Raw genomic sequence first — 19,412 nt, forward strand, 5'->3', positions numbered from 1 at the left:
TTATGTGTGCCCAAAGAACCCGCTGGGCTGTAGCAGACAGGGATGAAGTCTGATCTGAGTGCTGAACAGAAGATGGACTGAATGGCTGACATTGATTCTTCAGAATCAGCCAGTAGGGGTTGGCTTTTATCTTTCTGCTGGCACGTGTGTTATGGGATGCAGGTTCGTGCTTGTTGGATCATCACCACGTTTTGTTTCAAACTCAACAGCAAATGTGTTCAGAAATGAAGGCCTTTCCAACGAGGCTGCTGCAAATTTGGTTGGTATTAAACCTGAGAAGAAGCAGATGCCATTTCATTTTCAGATGTAGACTGGTATATAGAGCTGTCCTTTCTTGCAGAGCTTTGGTTTTCTGGTTTTGGTCCACCATAGGTACAGACCTGCAAAGAGTTCATGTACCTAAAACTGTTGTGAATGTGGGGCTGCAATTGATCCACAAGTTGTTGGTTAAATCATTGGGGTTCCTGGTGTGGTCAGGAGAAGGAATGCTACTGTGCTCTATTTCTGAAGAACCCCTATGAGACAAGATTAGCTTGAAGGTTAGCTGTCTAAAAATGGTCATAAAAATCTGTAACTGAAACCCTGAGCTATGTAATGGCTTGTATGGAAATAATATTTTTCTGAACTAGCTTTTATGAATTCTTGTATGTGGGATGTTTTGGTTTAGAGAACTAGCAGAGTGAGTAACACAAGTTTTAAAGCAGCCCAGCCCAGTTCCCAGCCTTCATTTGTGTTTCTACAGTTTCTAGCCCTGGGTAGGCTTTGGTAGTGATTGAGTTGATGGTGAGAGGAATACAGGGCTGGAAAAATTTACTGGAAGCTGGAACTTGAATTGTTACAGCATAGGACATCAGTGTATTTTTCAGAACTTAATTCATAGTACTCTAGTGCAGCAAACCCCATGCTTGTTAACTCCATTTGAACTCTTATCTACTCTGCAGGCAATTCCATGTGTCTGAGACTACAAGCTCTAACACCAGTTTGAAGAAGCATCACCTGCCCGATCCAGTTAATACAAGGCAGAAAATTTATCTTGATATAAGCTGAATAAATTGCAGTAAAAGACAAATCTGTGGGCTGATGTTTTTGCAAATAAATTAGTAGTAAAATAACTGCTCATATTTAAACATATCCTGGTACAATGTGCTGACAATTAAACCAGGTATAAGCCTTCAGGAGTGTACAGCTGCCTGGACACAGTAAGCACCAGTATTTTCTCTGAAACATTCAGGCTCAAGCCACATGTTAAATAATTATTTCAATCTGATCCAGTTTTCATAGACTCAGCACTTACATGGGTGCTGTAGGGAAAGATAAATGGCAGCTGAATAGTTTGTAGAGCACAAACCAACCCACTAAGTGATGAGGGTTGTTCCAACTGGGAATGATGATGTTTCAAAACAGGGAGGTGTAGTTTAGATGCAGCTATGTTATTTACGTGAAGTAGTGGTATCAAATGGAAAATGTGTCATTTAAACATGGAAAAAAATTGGTTGTGTTTTTAAAGCCTTGCATGGACTGTCTAAATGCTGAGATGATTTGAGGTCATATTTATATTCATGGCCAGTTAAATTGGAAAAAAAGAGATCAAACTCAAGGGAATGTAAACTCAAGGCATTGTATAGAGTTCTGGATCTTGCTGAATGGCTTTTAAGGAAACATCTCTGAAATGGAGTGCAGTTAAATGTTTGCCTGTGCTTGGATTGTTTTAGTTAAAAAGGTGGAAGCTCTGTGTAAACAAACACTTAGGTTTAAAATGGGTTTTATTGGTATGGCTTGGTCATATACATTTCATGGTCCACTGAGGCAACAAGTTTATGCTTTTTAAAGAGAGCAGACTGCCAAAAAAATTACTCCAGTTGTTTTCTTTTGTTGGGTTTGAATGACACAACTCTGTGTGCCAAGCCTCAGGGATGTCCAGCTCCAGGGCAGTCAGAACAGAACCTCTCTCCCTGATGCTTGCAGACTGCAGCACAATTGAAGTCAGTGGAGCTGGTGTCTTGGCTGTTCACAACTGTGAGAAATGTTCATTTTATTGAGTTGACTCCCAGCTGAAAGCCTTGATTTTCTTTCCTCATCAAGACAGAGCATTGGTGAGCTACTTAGCTACAACATGGTCTCTCCAAACAAAGCCATTTTTGCTCTAACTGCAAACAATGTTTGCCTGAAACTGGTGTGAGGCTGTCTTCGCCCTGATGGGCTGGCACAGTGCTGTAGTGGCACTCTTTGTTTTTCCTTAGTTTCTCAGTGCTGACAAGACACAGCTCTTTGTCTCTGACATTTTTGTTTTAATTGAAAAATATTCTGATCATTTCTGATAGTTGCCAACTTGTTATTTTTAGCATGGACTTATGCAGACACTCGGAGTTCTTATCTATGAAGTACATAGGGCAGTGTTTAGTTCTTTCCTAGTGGCTGAGTTGAATTAGTTGCATTGTTGTCCATCCCATGATCTGCTTTGAAATCCAGAAATAGAGTTACAATAGTGATCAAGTTACTGTTGCCTGACTATTGGACTTGTTGGTGTGTTACCCTTGGTTTTCTGTATTTAGTGTTTCTAGGTTTGTGCTTTACCTTCTGCAGTACACACTATCCTTCAGCACTTATCTGAAAGCTTCCAGCTCAGCTTTACTTGCTACATCAGTGAGATTCCTAGAAAAAGGAAAACTTGTGAGTTTGTGAGGCTGCCTATAGCTGCCTATTTGCTTCTGTAGCAAAAAAAATGGGGGAGCCACAGGCTATGGATGGGAGCAGTTGTTTTTTTTGATCAGCAAGGTACCCAATGAGCTGTATGAATCTAAAAAATCCCACCACAACTGAACAAGCCCAACTCCATGCATCTGTAATAAGTCTCTCCAACTCTCACTTTATTTGCCCTTAGACTGACATTATTGTCAAGCTCTAATGGAGAAGGGGAAATCTAAGAGCTTTAAAGTCACACAGTGCTGTCTGCTGTGTGACCTTTTTCCAGTTGATGGTTCAATTTATTTAGGTGATAAAGAAAACACTGAGGCATGTGAAGTCTATCTTCTTGACAGATGTGAGCTTACTGAAACTTTTTCCTCATCCTTTTCTCCTTCCCCACATTCACAGTTAGCCTTTTGTTTTTATAAAGTGATCCATATTTTTTTTTCTCTTGAGTTTTAAATGCTTTCTAATCTTTTCAAGGTTTACAAAGCTGCACTTGGCTGTTAAGAGTATGGTAAAGCAAATAGACTGATTGTTGTTGGGATGTACAGAGAGAGAGATGTTTGTGTTTATGTCAAGTGATACATGACATACACAAAAGCCTTGGTGTGAAGTGACAGGGTTTGGTCAGGTCTGTGAGGGTATTCAGAAAAATATATGGAAAATGGGGAAATACCCCTTAGTGGTGGGCCACAGTAACTGGCAAAGATTGCTTGTGGAACCTGGTCAGAGCTCTTCCTGAAGTAATGGTGAACACCTTCAACATTGCTGGTGAAAGTGTTGGTTTTTGATATTCAGCGGTGATTTGTGTGAGGTTCTGTTTCAATGTTAGATTACATCCACCAGTGAGTAAAAAAATACTGTTTATTGAAACAGACTTGTCTTAACTACTGCACTTACTAGAAGGATGTTCAACGTTTCTTCACAGAGGTTTAGGACAGTCTGCAGCTGTCAGTGAGGGATTTGCTTGCCTTGTGCCCACCTTGGGGAACAGGGTCCCACAACTCCTAAAAAGTTAAATTGCTTATTTCATTTTTTTGTCTCCTAAATCCCAAAAGGCTATGGGAGTCAAATGCTATATACCCAGTCAGGAATCTTGCTTTGCCTTGAAACGCCAGCCTTTTGTAAGGTACTGTGGGAATGCTGGTGACTGGAAGCAATGAAAGCCCCAAAGTAGAAAAGCCATGCCTTCCAGTAGTCCTAGATGATGTGTAGGGGTGTTATAGGGAAATACCAACACAATTGTTTTAATCCCCCCTTTTATTTTATTTTTTTTTTCCCCTCTTACTCCGGAATATCTTCTTTGCCCCAAGAGCAAAAACTCCTGAGCTATGTCAGAGCTGCATATCATGAGTTTTCTCTATCAATAATGCTATGTTAAATGAAAGGTGCATTAGCAGGATTTTTATTTAGTATCCTGTTGGAATAAGTTGATTCTGTCATGCACCACTGACTCATTTCAATTGGAATACCACAGTTCAGTAAAAGAAAATAATTGAGTCATGGGTTTCTTAGTGTTTCTGATACCATCTTTTGCAATAAAATTTTATGAGGGTGAAATGAATTTAGAGCGCCGATTAAGTATGGACAGCTCTTTTCCTCTTGTGTTGGGATAGCTCTTTGAGCTTAAGAAGAAAATAAGAGTTTTGAAAATGTTTTCAATAGGAAAGTATTATTGGATTAGATATATCCACATCTACCATTAGATATTTCCTCCTGGGTTTTGCAAAGCTATTGCAAAGTCTGTTAGGTAAGCATACCACAGGTTACTTTAGAGAATTTTATCTGTATTAGCTTAAACCACTAATTGAAACTTTAAAGCTAAGCTAGCGATTTTAAAAAATTGATTAATTAATTTATTTTACCCAAACTGAATTAGGAAAACTTTGCCAGCCTGCTGTCTAGACAAATCTGTGCCAATCTAGCAAAGGAAAGGTAATGAGCAGCTGAGAGCAGTGACCTCTGTTATTTAGACTGTGGTATTCAGGAGGAACATCTGTCTACAAGTGAGGTGAACTGGGACCATCTGAAACTTTACTGAGGGGTCCGTGGTTTCATTTCAGTTCTGTCTGAAGCAGCAGGACATGATTGATGTAAGAGTGCCAGCAGAAGTCCCCAGCATTCCTATGTACTTGTGTGCAGAGGAAATTATGTCTTGCCAGTGTGGTCCTCTGCTGAGGGAAGGCAGACAGGACTAAAATAAATGGTAATGGCAGAAGAGAATTTTCTTCCTGATACCTGAAATCTTACCAGGAGCTTAAGCATTATTTTAAAAAACCATTGCATGAGACATGCTTGTCTATCTGGGCTCTTCTGGACAGGGGTTACTACTAAGAATCTTTATGCAGCTCTGAACTAGTAATTCCTAATATTAGTGTTAATGCTAAAGTGAAGTGTCTGCATGGGCTGGACTTTACAGAGTAAGTCTGTCTGAAGTGGCCTGGGCTGCCTTCCCTGGGTCTGCTTCTCATGACCAAGGAGCAGGTCCAGCAGCTAGTCCATGGTTCCTGGACCTGTCTATAGTGTAGAAGGTGTTGGTAGTTTACACTGGTCTTAACACCAGATAAACAGTGCTGGTACCAATAACTTTAGTATAAGGGTGCTTTAGCAGAGTTTCATAGGGAGTAAACACCCCCCCACTTGTACGTGAAATCTAGATGATGGTGGTGTTAGATCTCACTACTGTCCTACATTCACAGGCAGTGTCTTATTCTGGATGAGCCAAACCATTATCTGATGATTTTCCTTCTGGTCTCACACTGCTGCAGGAGATTCAGATCCTGCTTATGAGCCTCCACACTCTCTTTGGGCCCAGAAGGAATTCTGGCAGAAAGGGGATTGACTGGGAGGACCAAGGAGGGCTGCAAAAGAGAGGAGCTTGCCTTGGGCTCTACATAAAGATTTCCAATAGCACAGAGAGTGTTGCAAGCAAAGGAGGACCTGGCTTTGCATTGTTGGAGCAACAAGGGGTTGGAAGAGTTGGTTTTAATCCTCTCATTTCCATGCTTCTCAATATTGTTTCTCTCCCAGGTCTTCTCGATCCCTCTGTTACAAAGCAGAGACTTCTTTCTTGGCATCAGTCTGTATTTTCCAGTGATTTCAGGGAGCTTTGGGTAAGGCTTTCAATGAGGAATTTGGAGCTCAGCTGTCCTCCTGCACTACCAGCACGTTCTCCTGAATGGAGCTGACACCACTTATCTCCACTTTGGCAGGAGGTCTGCAGCCCTGGCCCGTGGTAGGGATGCAGGGATCCCCTCGTACTGAGCTGCTTGAGTGCAGAGTGTGAGCAGAGCCAAACCAGTGAGGCTGCTGCAAAGCAAATCTGCAGCAGCAGGCAATGAACAGGACCAGGACAAGGCTGCAATTGTTGAGTTTAAAAATTAAGATTCTAGGTTAGAGTTTCTTCTTTCTTTTTTTTTTTTTTTTTCTTCCCCCCCCCCCTCTTTCTGGGGTCGATTTTTTTTATTTTTGCTGTTGTTGATGGTAGCTGGAGTACGGTTTTTTTTTTCTTTTTCTCCTACCCTGTTCGTTTTTCCCCCAGCTTCCACAGCAGGTTGCCGTTCAATTCCTCCAGGGCAGAGAGGGAAGCAGCTCCAATTACCACCTGCAGACGTGAGCACTTGCTGCCCTGCCCTGGAGACTGGAGCTGCTCCTGGCAATTAGAGCCGCTGAGCAGTGCCCCGGTTAGTGTAAATTCTTTTAGAGAGTAATTACTGCCCCTTCCCACATCTCATCCTCGGGGAGGTGGAACTTTAGCAAAGTAGCATTAGGTTTTTTTTTCTTAATACTTTGCTGCTCCTGTCAGTCTCGGGGAGTTCCCTAAGCAAGCCTCGGAACCTCTCCTCACTGTAAGAAGCTTTCATTTTCAGTAGCGTCCATCCTGTTTGACTGCAAGTTCAGTCCAGCCTGGGGACTTTGATCTGCATTGTTCTGGCCAGTCTTGTCCTCTTTGTTTAGAATTGCTTTTGTCTTTGTTTAGCAGAACTCATAAATGATAACATTTCCTCCAGGAATTTGGGTGTTGCTGTTAATGCAGTATTAGAAGACCCTGCTATATGCGTCCCACTTTTAAAAAACTTACATAGGTTTGAAAAGATGACACATACACGCACAAAATAAAGTGCATGTAAAGTAGAATAGCACAGAACATATTAGTTTTATGTTGGTTTGCTTCTTCTGCCTCTCACGTGGGGGCTGTAGAGTTTCCTGAGGGTTGAGAAATGCAAGTTATCATTGCTGGATTTCCTCTTCCTGTACAGACACAGCATTTGGCTGACACGCTGTGAAATGCATACCATTTATCAACTTGTTTCTAGTTTCAAGGGTTGCTCAAAAAATTCGTTTTCTTGGCTGTTCTGAGAGAAAAATTATAGAGACCCTTAACACTAGAAGGATCTGTTATGCTGGTGTTTTCTGTGTTTCTCTTTAGAGCCTTTTGCAAACAGGCTACTGAAATATTAATAGCTTTCTGTTTTCTGAGACATCACATACCAGTAGTGTGGTCTGTGTATCCTTTCTGTGTTCCCAAAACACATGTGGTTGAGATGCCTTCCGTATATTTTAATACAAAGTGGCTGGTTGAGTGGTCCGCCTTCTCCCAGAGGAGCCAAAACTCACTTGATGGATCAAGAAAATACAGGGCTATAAGGCAATTTAGCATTCAGGCTGTTATAGAGGAGGATAATTTAAAATGCTGTAGAGGCTGGAGAAAAAAAGGAAAACCCAAAAAACAGTGACTGAAAGGCTTGAAATGACTGAGTTAATGCGACAACAATTGTTCATCTGTTGGGTCTGTTGCAGAGGTGATCATGCACAGTTAATGCTTTGTGTGGAGCTCAGTGGTACCTGTTGGCAGGACTTGCTTTGAAATTAAGAGTGAGATATCCTTTTAATAGACAGCATTAAAGACTGATTTTCTAATGAAGCAAGTTAGGTGTTAAACACTTTTCAGGTGAAACCATTTGCTTATGTAATTATTTCTCATTTACATTATAATAAATATTTCTCCAGGGAGTTTAGCCAATCATGAAATGCAATTAATTTTCAAATGCTCTTCAGCAACAATTGACACTCCAGAGGCCAAAATCCCTAGTCAGTGTGTACATTTAAAAATTCTGCTAAAAGAAAGCTGTTTCAGCTCAGTTCATTGTGCAGTTGTTAAGTTCTAGTGTTTATAACAGTGTTTTGTACATGTCTGTCACTACAAGTCCAGGGTGTAGAGCTGGAGACCCAGGTTGTTTAGGTCTTCTGTCTCTCCTTAGTTTCCAAACTGTTGAAAATGTTCAGGATGCTGTCCCTCAAATTAAGCTTAGGACTCACTTCATTGACAGTGAAGGAGTTTAAATCCCCTTGGTTTCTGTCACCATGTCCAGTTGCTGGGTGATACTGGCAGGGCACATGGCCAGCTCTTCTGCAGTTTGTATATAAAATGGAAGTAACATAAATCTCATGTCTCTAAGGTTTGTGTACGTGGAGATGTGTGGGTGGAAGGGACTGCTTGATCACTGTGCAGCATCTGTGAACAGCAGTCAAAGTATCATGCTGCTAAAGTTTACTTTACTCACTTTCTAACCTAAGTGTTGTTACAGCCACTTTTGTTCTAAGTCTCATTAGCGTGCTGATAAGATAATCTGTGGAATTCCACCTTTTGCAACTGTACTTGGTCCAACAGCTTAGAAAGCTTTTCAAGAATGGATTCGTTTTATTGTGGCATTGGTTTTTCAGCTGAATTGCTGCTGTGGTTGGAATAGGGATCTCCGTTTGAACAGAGACGTCTTTTTAAAAGTGAAAAAGAACAAAGCGATGTTGTTTGCCCTCACCTACTCGAAACAGCTCTGTTTCTGCACGCTGGTTGTGGTTTTTCTGATATTAAGCCTTGGGCCCCAGTGCAGATACTGTTCCAGCCACGTTGTTTTGCAGGGGACAGATGGGCTGGGGTGGAAAAGGGCTCACAGTGACTTAAGAGGCTCTCCAGGCCCCAGCAGCTCTGAAGCAGTGGAACCTGCAGGTCTCACATATATTTGGAAGTTGAAGAGGAGAGATTTTATCCTTTCATGCTTGCAAAATCGAATGTAGGAAAACTCTTGCCAGTGATACTCTCTTCACAGCAAACGAATAAAACCACGTTGGTTGAGTTCATGCGTTTTCCTGAGGCTTTCTCTTCAGATGGGGTTGAAGAGAAAAGGAGGCTTTATTTACAGAAGTTGCTTTCCGATTGAAGCTAGCATGATGATATTATCTGCAGATACAACTTTGGGCATCAGACATCTTTCCATATATTTAGAAACACAATAGAAAGATGGTCTGATATGGGAATGAATACTTGACAAATTCCTATACTTTGTTTCCCTGGCTCAGAGTACTTGTACAGTTTAAAATGAATCCACATCTGCTGTTGCATTATCCTATTGCTTCCAGCAGAATGCTGGTAGTTTTGTTTTGAACAGCAGATTTTGTTACTTGCTGTTTAAACTGACCTCTAAACATAAGAGACCAGAATGCTCCAGACTTTGTGTTGTTCTTCGAGGTGTCCAAGACCAAACCTGGTGGGATTTGGGTCTGAGATTCTTGAACTCATCATATATTTCCTATAAATACGGGGCAACTGGTAGGTTTCAGGCAGTGTGGATTTTGTAAGCACCTACACAGAGATCACAGTCAGATCATTATGTTGATCTAAACCATTTTGTAATCCTCTACAATCTGGGTTTAGAGACTGTTATTAGTGTCACAAATAAAAAGCTTGTGACTTCTTTAGTTCTCGGGATAAAAAAACCCACATACTTCCAGAGAATTACATATTAAAATTAAAATAAAACAACAGTTTGAGTATAGTTATGCCACTTTTCAAGACTGAGTCCTGAATTCACAAGATCGCAGGAGAGAAATGAATTAATTTCATAGTTGATCAGGTACCGAAGAAGCAGAGTTAAGCCAGGAGGACAGGGCATGAAAGAGTCCTTTACAAATCTTTCTGTCTGAGTACCTTGGAACTTTAAACATGTCTACAATGAAAGTATATATTATTTATGAGTTGTTGTGTTTGTTTTTTTTTTTAAAGCTGAACATATAGGAAGGAAACTCCATTTTGTCCAGGTAGATCTCAGATTTTGAGATAGAATTAGGAGGGTACTTAGGAGTTCTTTTTTTCTCACCAGCCATTTTCTAAGATCATGAAAAGCCTCTTCAAACTGATAGCAAAAGGTGAAAGTGATTTCAGCTTTCTTAGCATTCCTGTTTGTGTTAACTAGTCTGGTAACTGATACCTACCCCTTACAGGCAACCATCAGCTTCCAACCTCCATTACTGAGAGCAAAATCTGGGGAGGGTGTGGGAAGGACAGTGGGCATCTCTGTGATGGATGCAGCTGGGGTTGGCCTGGACTCTGCGAGGTGCTGGTTGGATGTTGCCTTTGCAACCAACCCGGTCCTAATCTCCTGTTGGATTTCTGCCTGCAGTTACCTGAAGGAATTCCGCACGGAGCAGTGCCCTCTTTTTGTGCAGCACAAGTGCACTCAGCACCGGCCCTACACTTGTTTCCACTGGCACTTTGTAAACCAGCGCCGTCGCAGGTCCATCCGCCGCCGGGATGGGACATTTAACTACAGCCCTGACATTTACTGTACCAAGTATGACGAGACCACAGGAATCTGCCCAGAAGGAGATGAGTAAGTAAAGGCTGCACCCTGCTTTTCAGGCATTAGGCTTTTGGGCTCAGTCCCAGGTGTGATGATTCCAGCCAGTTCTTGTAGAGATGAGGCAAGCTGGCAGTAAAGCAGCTTTGTAACACACGTAACATGAGAACAGATGTAAAAACTGTAATGGCAACCTAGGCCTGTTGCAGAGATGATACTAAGGGTGACTTAGATGGGAACTCAGCTCATGCATTGTTTGCTGTCCTCGGGAGCATGGAATCTTCAGCAGAGCTGAGGTGGGAAAAACAGCTTGCTGACAACTGGCTCTGAAAGACTCTGCTCCCAAAGTGTCTGTCAAGTAACAGCTCTTGCTCACCAGCAGGGTAGCTTAGTTTTTAACAGATTGAAGAAAGAGGAGGAGCTTCGTCCTCTAGTCTGCCTGGTTACTTGCCCATGTATTTTGTCTTCCTTAACTTGTAAGAAGCCAGCAGGCAAATGATAAGTACCCACAATGAAGGAACATGAGGAAGAGTTTGTTTTATTGGGTTGTCTCTCCCCATGACTGACATCAGTTTAAGTGGAGCAGAGATGCAATTGTTTCTGCTATGCAGTAGCAGTCTCCAGCATTTAGAGGGTTAACCCTGTAATATATAACCAGCCATGTGACAGATATGGAAGAATAAACAGTGTAGCCAAACTGTGATCAAATATAGGGAGTGCTATAGAAAGATGGAATTTCAGTTCCCATTCATGGTGCCAGTATAAACACAGAAAAATGCTATTTATTGGGAAAACAAAAATTTTTTTTACCTGATTAAGTAAAGATCTTGTGACTACAGCAGAATGGAATATTCTACTAACCTGAAGCCTCAGTTTCTATACTTTCTTCCTTGTTAGAAGAGAACTGGAAGGGACTGGAAATACGATTTTTGTGGGTTTTGGCTTCGAGATGACTGGTTGATATCTGGCTCAAACTCAGTGAACAAAAGCTGATGCCATCTTAGAAGTCTTTGCTGATTTTTCTTTTTTAGCTTGATGGTGCAATATCTAAACTTCACTTATTCCATCTTGTTCTTTTTTTATTTCTCAGTGAAGATTATTCTTTTTCTGGCTGCTTAAGAGGAAACACAAAACCTAAGTTAAAATAGTAGTGTTGTAATTCTCTTTTCTTGTCCCATGCTCTGCATAAAGGATGCATCTGGCTATAGATATACTATCACAGCAGGAAACAGTAACAGCACAAAGTGTAGATGGGCTGGTGAGGAGATGGTATGTGCCATGTGATGTCCCTTCAATCACAACTGGTATATCTGAACACCTTGATAGAGCCCTTGCTTTTTTCCAGATCCCTGGCAGTCTCTATATTAGAATAAGAAGCTGCTGCTGGCTTGATAGTCCAGTTTTCTTTTTGGGAGGGAAGCTATTAACGACTGTGTAGTGACAATTTTGGTGTTTCTGTAGTGCTGGAGGGCACAGTGTAAGAGAAGAGGTGGAGTTGGCAAAGGTGGTGTCAACTTCAGCATCCTGGTAGCGCTGAGCCCATCATCCTGTGTGACTAAACTTTGATTGCTCTTCTGTACCTCAGGTGTCCCTACTTGCATAGAACTACTGGAGACACAGAGAGGAGGTATCACTTGCGCTACTACAAAACTGGAATCTGCATTCATGAGACAGACTCCAAGGGAAACTGCACGAAGAATGGAGTCCACTGCGCGTTTGCGCACGGGCCCCATGACCTTCGCTCTCCGGTGTACGACATTAGGTTGGTACAGGTTTGGGTTCTGTGAGAAAACAGTAATTTCCCTACCCAAATGGAAAGTCACATGTTCAAAGGACAATGCTACTTCAGCATGAAGTGGTTAGTGTTGGAGTGATGATGATGTATCCCTTCCTAATAAGGCAACTCTACACAATCTCTAGGGAGGATGCTTAAAATGGGGGAAGGGAGTGCACTTTAAACTAGTTATGCTGTGGTTTGGAGTGTGATGAGGGGCCCAAAATAATGCATTTGGAATTCCCAGGGAATGAAGAACATGTATTGCAGTTGTTGTTTGACTAAAGATGTTCTGACAAGAAAAGGCATGAATGAAATACACCCACTTAAGGGTTGTTACCATGCGCCAGTGTGTCAGTTTTTATATGGTTTTATCCATCTCTTTATCTACTCAGTCTGTATGTTCATTTAACTCTGTCCATGAAGGGAACTGCAGGCGATGGAGGCTTTGCAGAATGGTCAGACTACATCAGAAGGTGGCATAGAGGGTCAGTCTGCAGTTGCTGCTAGCCACGCTATGATAGAGAAAATACTCAGTGAGGAGCCAAGGTGGCAAGGTGAGTGTAACTTAGGGTCTGGGAAAGTCTGGTGTTTATGGAGTGCCCACTCCTGTCAAATTTTTTTGTATAGTAAATATAGTTCATGGTCATCTCCCACTAAATTATGGCTTCTTTTGCAGATACAACATATGTGTTGGGAAATTACAAGACAGAGCAGTGTAAGAAACCCCCCCGTCTCTGTCGCCAGGGTTATGCCTGTCCCTACTACCACAATAGCAAAGACAGAAGAAGAAGCCCAAGAAAACATAAATACAGGTACTGTGGTCCTGGATATTCTGTTTCCCAGATGAGTGGTGAGGTAGAAATCTGTAATGAAGAATCTAGGATTTTGTCCTCTAGATAGTTTTTCAGTGTGTCTCCAAGGCCTGTACTGACAGAAGTGTTGGGCTGTTTTTTCTGCCTTGGAGAAGGATAACAAATCAGAGAAGAGTTTTGCTGTATATAGGAACCAGCATCTCTAAAAATGCCTTGGTAGATCATGCTACAAGACTGATTTTATAGCAAACAGAGCCTGTCTGGATGCTTTTTACCATATGCATTCTGGCTTTAGAAAGAAGTGCAGGCAAAAGGAAACAGTCTTAATCTCCATCTAGGAACAGACTGACAGAAAAACATTTTCATGGTCAAAGATTCAGAATCAACAGGCTGCTTGCTGAGTGTGCCTGCTGATGGGGATTGTGAGGCATGGTGTGACCAGTGGAGATGCATTCCTAACCAGCTGCTGCAGACTGTGCTTTTGAGGCACCAGGGTGTTCTTGCCACTCAGCTGTTGCTGGATTTTTCAGCATGCTGCATCTCCCTGAACGCGTTTCATCCATGTTATAGGCCCTCATTTCCTCCAACACAAAAGAGCTTTTGTTGTGGTCTCAGTGGGGCTTTTCCTTAGTTCCTTTTTGAAAAACATAAAGAGCAGACCAGGAAGCCAGAAGAGAAAATACCATGGATGTTCTCACTTCCCTTCCCCACCAGCAACGTTCACAGAAATTTTTGAATTGGCACTGAAAATCCCGCATCAAAAGAAAAAAAAAATCAAAGGAACATTAATTCCAACATTTTCGGGGGAAACAGAAACACTAAGGCAGTCTTCAGGCAGCAGCTATGTGCTTTATGGCCCTGCCTGGGCCCTTTGGGAAGAGCTGAAAGCTGTCCTGATCTCCAGTCACTTCTGTGTTGCTTTCCCCACCCCCAGCTGATGTGGCTGCCTTTCAAGCAGGCGTCTGCTGCTGCTATCTGCTTCCCTCTGCTGTTGTTTGAGGGGATGGTTAAGAGCATAAAGAGCAGGGGAAGTAGGTCACCATAAAAATTCAGAACCCGGAAAAAGAACTGTCACGAGCAGGGAGAAATAAAATGGACTTGCCTTTTCCCCAGTGACCTGACTCAGCCTCTTTTCCACGTGGCCATACTAGAACCCTGGAAACACACCCCTGTAAGGGTATTATGTGTTTTAGGTTTAGCCAATTAACTTATTAGCTTTCTATGAATTTACAGTTCCAAAACAGAAACCAGACCCAGCATCCCTGACACTAATCACATCAGCTGCCAGTATTGTTATGTTGGATCAGGTTGTGTTTGGTTTCAGAAGGAGAGTTAAGCCATGTTTCTTTCATTGAGAAATCAGAAATGGAAGAAGAGGCAATAGCAGTGGGGGTGGGGGGGACAACAGCAGCCAGCCAAACCTGCCTCCTGATGGAGGAAGCAAAGCTCAAAGCATGGTTGAGTCTGATGCATTCTCCTGCTACCTTATTTACACAGATCTTCACCATGTCCCAGTGTGAAACATGGAGACGAGTGGGGAGATCCCAGTAAGTGTGAAAATGGAGACTCATGCCAATACTGCCACACTCGCACAGAACAGCAGTTCCACCCAGAGGTACAGTAACCTGCTCACTCTGTTTGGCACCTGACTAGAAAAGCAAAACGGTTCCAGTCTTATGAAGTAAATTAACATGCCAGCTGGGAGAATATGTGGGCTGCTTGTGGTGTGGTCCTGGGGTACAGAAAACTGCACGCTGGAAGTAAGCTGAAATTCAGGTGCTTGACAGGGGTGCGTTTTCGTTAGGTCAGTATTATGGGAGGAGGTAAGAAACGTAGGGGAAAACTCCAGCATAAGAGCAGTCTCATGTATGAGAGTCCTTTTCAAAGTGTGATGTGGGTTTGCCCGTGAGCATCTGTTTCCTTAAGAAAAAGTTCTTGGTTGATAATGATCCCATTAAGCCATAGATAACCACAGACTGGGGCTTAAAAACACCAAGCTCTTAGTTGTGAGCATGCCCAGAGCATCCCAGTATCCTTACAGAAAGTGTAATTAAGTCCTTCTCCTAGTCTGCTTCATGTTACAGTGTTGAAAAGCTTTGCTGGGCCTGTATCAGCACGGTAACCATTGTCACCGCCTGTCAAACTGGGGGGAAGGGGAATAGTCCATTTCCTACCATCATTGTCAATGGTTTGTTATTTTCCTTGCAAACATGTGGCTGCAACTTTCTGTGCTGTCATCTGCCAGCTGTTTCTTACCTTTTACCATTTGTAATATTCATGGAGCTTCCAGTGAGACTTGAGGGACTTTGTGGCAAATGGTGATCTCTGGGTGAGCTGACATGTGGTGGGTTTATCTTTGGGTGAGCTTGAGTTGTGATGGGCATATCTTGGTGTTTCTGTAACTATAGTGGGTTTTCCTTTCTTTGAAGCAAAGCACTTGGAATGGTCACCCTGAACTCTGCTGGCCTTTGCGCCTTATATTCTTGCTGTCAAGTTTCTGTGTAGTATTTTTGTACCTGGGCTGGTCACTTGTTTTTTTTCCTGTTCATGTCTGTGGTTTTTTTCTTTTTTTCTCTTTTTTTTCCCTATCTTTAGATCTACAAATCCACCAAATGCAATGATATGCAGCAGTCTGGCAGCTGTCCCCGAGGACCCTTCTGTGCCTTTGCACACGTAGAACGTATGTGGGCTGCTTCTCTCATCTTTCATGGAGAGTTTCTGGCCAAAATAGATAGTTTGAACTCTAGGGGGCTGCTACACTTGATCTTCTGTGAAGGGTTTTCAGAAACCAAGTATTAATGTTAGTAATTTCTATAAACCTGTGCTCATGTGGGAGGTGTTGGCAGAGCTGAAGGCATCAATTAAGTCTGTAGGACTCAGCCTTTAGCTCTCACTGCACTCTCTCTTCGAGTATCTCCCTCTGTCCCTCTCACTTGCTCGGTTCTCTGTATGTCAGTTTAAGAGGACAGAAACAAGAGAAAGCTGCTGCTCTTATGAATGTGGATGGACTGTACCTAGCTAAGTTGCAAAGTTGTAGTTTAAAAAGCTGAGGATAAAATTGCTAATTTTAGATAATATTTTGATCCGTTTTTAAATTTTACTATTTTACTCTTTATGGGCTTTTGCTTAGAGTTTAAATCTTAAAGTCAGGTTGGAGAAGAAAAATATGCAGGTTTTTTGTCTGCTTTTCCTTAAACCCTCCTCTCCATAGCTCCCTGATCTATGGAGAATTCTTTAAATCCGCACTTCCATCATCTGTAAAGTAGTGATGCTGTTTTGTGGGAGTTCAGGTGGGAACTAATATTCATAGATAGATGATCCTATGGCTCCTACTCAGAGCACTTCAGTCACACTGTTGAATTTGCAGCAGTGAGAGCAGGTTACTCAGAAGTCAGTAGACTGGCTCTGATACTGACTCACTACATGGCCTTGAGCAAGCTGCTTTGTTATTTGATTTTCCTTTGTAAATGGTGGAATTAGTAACTGCTACCTTTGTCAAGGGATTGTGAGAGTAAGTTCCTTACAGGTTATGGAGTTCCTTTCAAAGGAAGCCTTGGCCAAGATAGAGCTGTTGGCCATTAAGGGTCCAAAACACAGGAGTGCAATGACAGTATGATCCATCAAGCTTAAGAGAGAATGAAATCTTGGTGAACAGTGTTTAGCAAACTCCCTTGTATATAACATAGTATTTTATGGTTTTTTAGGAGAAGCCATATTACTAACAAGATGACTGTGCTTGGTGCTATACTACTTAAAGTCAGAGTAACATTCTCTGGCACTTTGGTCATTCCAGGCTTGTTATTTTTTGTGCTGCCTTGTGGAATTGTTATCTTTTAGGCCTTTCTTAGCAAGGTGAACACTGAGGGCCTAGTTCAGCTAATAATAGGAGTCCATTATCTCCACTCTTAGCATGAGTTATGCCGATTGCTGGCAAGAAATGTGTTAAAACTTTAAAGATTTCTATGGAGCTGTAGAGTCAGTTACAGTTTTTGTAAAGATGCTGAGTTGTGTTAGATGTAAATACTACAAATCCACAGCATCTCTGCTTTACCTTCTAAGCCAATGACACTTTCTTTCTGTGTATGCCTTTCCATGTACATGACTTTTTTTGGGCAGTGTTTTGTACTGAGTGCAGATGGGAACTTACCTCCCTCAGCTTATTATAATGCACCCATCAATTTTGTGCCTAGCAATAAGGGAAGCTCTGCTTAGTTCAAGACAATTGAATGAATAACACAATTCATGCAGGAAAGATAATTTTGGAGCAGCTTTAATGGACTAAAGAGCAGCACAGAATATTAGATAACTAGTAGCCTTTTGCCAGATAAGATTTCTCCTTGCTTCTGTGCTTATAAGTAGATGCTTGTGGAATATTTCTTCTCTTGAGAATATCTAGATATTCTTGTTCTTAAACATCTTGTGCTTCACTGCAATTGTGCAGCTTTGAGTAACGTTCTGTGTGCTTTTATTTCTTCCAGAGCCTGCACTTAGTGAAGATTTACAGCAATCCTCAGCTGTGTCTAGCCCGACACAGACAGGCCCTGTGATGTATATGCCATCAGCAGCTGGTGATTCTGTTCCAGTCAGCCCCTCCAGTCCACATGCCCCAGACCTTAGCAATGTATGTAGCACTGTGGGGAAGCCTTGTCCATGTTTTATAAATCTGGGTTTCTCTGGGTCACTGTACTTCCTTCTCCCAAGAAGAGAAATCTTAAGTATCCAAAAGAGATGGTGTTTTCCTTCTAGATCTCAGCTCCACATTTTTTAGAGGGATCTGTTTGGAGCATACCATTCAGCATTGTCCTCTCACCTATAAAATTTCCAAGCCTTCCTTTCTGTGCAATTTACTGATGTACTTTCAGGAAAGTGGAATACATCCACACATGAAGTGCAACTCCTGCCTGTCTGGAGGTATATATTGGACTTAATTTCCAAGTGCTCTAATTAAAGGCTGTGAGCCAGTAAAATACATAACTGCAGTCAAGTTTGTTTGCATATGGAATCTCAGAGGCTTAACCTGTGCATATTGTGTTACATTATAGGATATTGTTGATTCCTTCCCTCTCCTACTTCTGGAGATACTTCAACTCTGTAATACATTTGAGTAATGCCCCAGATGGTTGGTAGTACCTCTAGTCATACATGCAAGAAGGAAGATCTTTAAACATTGAACAAATACACACAGGCAGATATGCAGCTGGTGGAATGCTGGGCTACTTCATTTTTGCTGAGATTTTTTTTTTTTTTTTTTTTTTTTTTTTTTTGGTGTTTAAATCTTTCCTGTTTACACTACTGTTGATAAGGTCTGTAACCTTTTCACATGGTTGGTCAAGGTTTTGAGAAGATAAAGTGACATAAGCTTAACTCATTTGAAACTGGTCAGGATGAGGTGAGCTCATTTAGGACTTCTGTTTTATTCTCCCTCTTTGAAAAGAGAAGCTGATAGTTTGATTTTATTAGTCAACCTAACAGTTTGTTAGCCAACCTAACACTTCATAATTCTCCTGAATTTGATTGCAGCTAGAATTACAAAGAGATTTTGAAAAGTCTGGACATAATATTTTCTCTCACTAAATAGCACTGTGGAAAACAGTAAAAAAACAAACCCCCTTCATTGTGTCATCTAAATTCTCTGAAAACTGCAATGAAATTGAAGATATCTGCCACTTAATAGACTGTTCAGGTCCTTTATCTCAAGTTCTCAGTCAATTTAAACAGTCTTTCCTAATCTTTGGATATATGCCAAATGGCAACACATGTCTTTCTGTGACTTCATCACTCCACAGGACATCTGCATGTAGCTTGCAAACAAATATGGTTTTGCTGGTGATCATTTTACATGATGAATTAATCAGAGAAGAAGGTCCCTGTAGCAGCTAGCCTCACATGGCCTGTTCTGTTTTGTATTTGTACTGTAGGTGTGGAATAAATCAGGAACTCTGCCAACTAGCCCCACCTCCACCACAGTGAGTAGTATCTTTGCGACTGTAGGGAAGCATGGACAGCAGAATCTGTATAAAAATAAAATCAAAACATTGTAGGATGCTCCTTCTTTCTCATGCCAGCCCAGACTGTGCCACATTTGAATCTGTGGTAGCAGTAACTGTCTAAATGCTTGCTAGGGCAGGCAAATGATTTCTTGTCCCAGAGAAATGGTGTTATCTGCAGTGATCCATGTAGGCACTGTCTCTAAGACTCATCACAATCTCTTTTGCTGCTGTCTGTGTCTTTATCTACAGTGCAAAACTAGCCTTGTTGCATGTGGTTGTGGTCCCTGGTTATAGTCCCAAGAATGGAACTGTTGGAAATCCTTGAGGTTTTTAATGCAGCTGTTAATATTTTGCTTTTGCCTACATTAAAACTTTCAGATTTCCAACTGGAAAGCAAAAGAGACAATATGACATGTAGCTCAGATATACTTGGTTGTTCTGACTGCTATAGCAACTTCCCAGGTTTCACACTACTGCTCAAAGTGCAGACAGGATCCACTGTAGCTTAAGG

At 41.7% G+C, this 19,412-nt stretch overlaps 1 protein-coding gene across 12 annotated transcripts in view; it reads left to right on the plus strand.

Annotated features, from left to right (window-relative positions):
* The window catches only part of UNK (unk zinc finger), a 47,989-nt gene that overhangs the window by 11,249 nt on the left and 17,328 nt on the right, over positions 1-19,412 (plus strand). For 6 of the 12 annotated variants that reach the window (XM_071764569.1, XM_071764570.1, XM_071764571.1 and 3 more), the window contains 8 exons: positions 10,146-10,355; positions 11,908-12,084; positions 12,523-12,653; positions 12,776-12,911; positions 14,409-14,526; positions 15,507-15,591; positions 17,390-17,532; positions 18,830-18,877. In XM_071764569.1, the coding sequence (XP_071620670.1) occupies positions 10,146-10,355; positions 11,908-12,084; positions 12,523-12,653; positions 12,776-12,911; positions 14,409-14,526; positions 15,507-15,591; positions 17,390-17,532; positions 18,830-18,877 (1,048 nt within the window). The remainder of the gene's footprint in view (positions 1-10,145; positions 10,356-11,907; positions 12,085-12,522; positions 12,654-12,775; positions 12,912-14,408; positions 14,527-15,506; positions 15,592-17,389; positions 17,533-18,829; positions 18,878-19,412) is intronic. The other 6 variants (XM_071764574.1, XM_071764577.1, XM_071764575.1 and 3 more) reach the window with 1 other exon arrangement.

This window comes from Heliangelus exortis, chromosome 20, assembly GCF_036169615.1.
Source record: "Heliangelus exortis chromosome 20, bHelExo1.hap1, whole genome shotgun sequence".
In the NCBI taxonomy this organism is placed as follows: Eukaryota; Metazoa; Chordata; class Aves; order Apodiformes; family Trochilidae; genus Heliangelus; species Heliangelus exortis.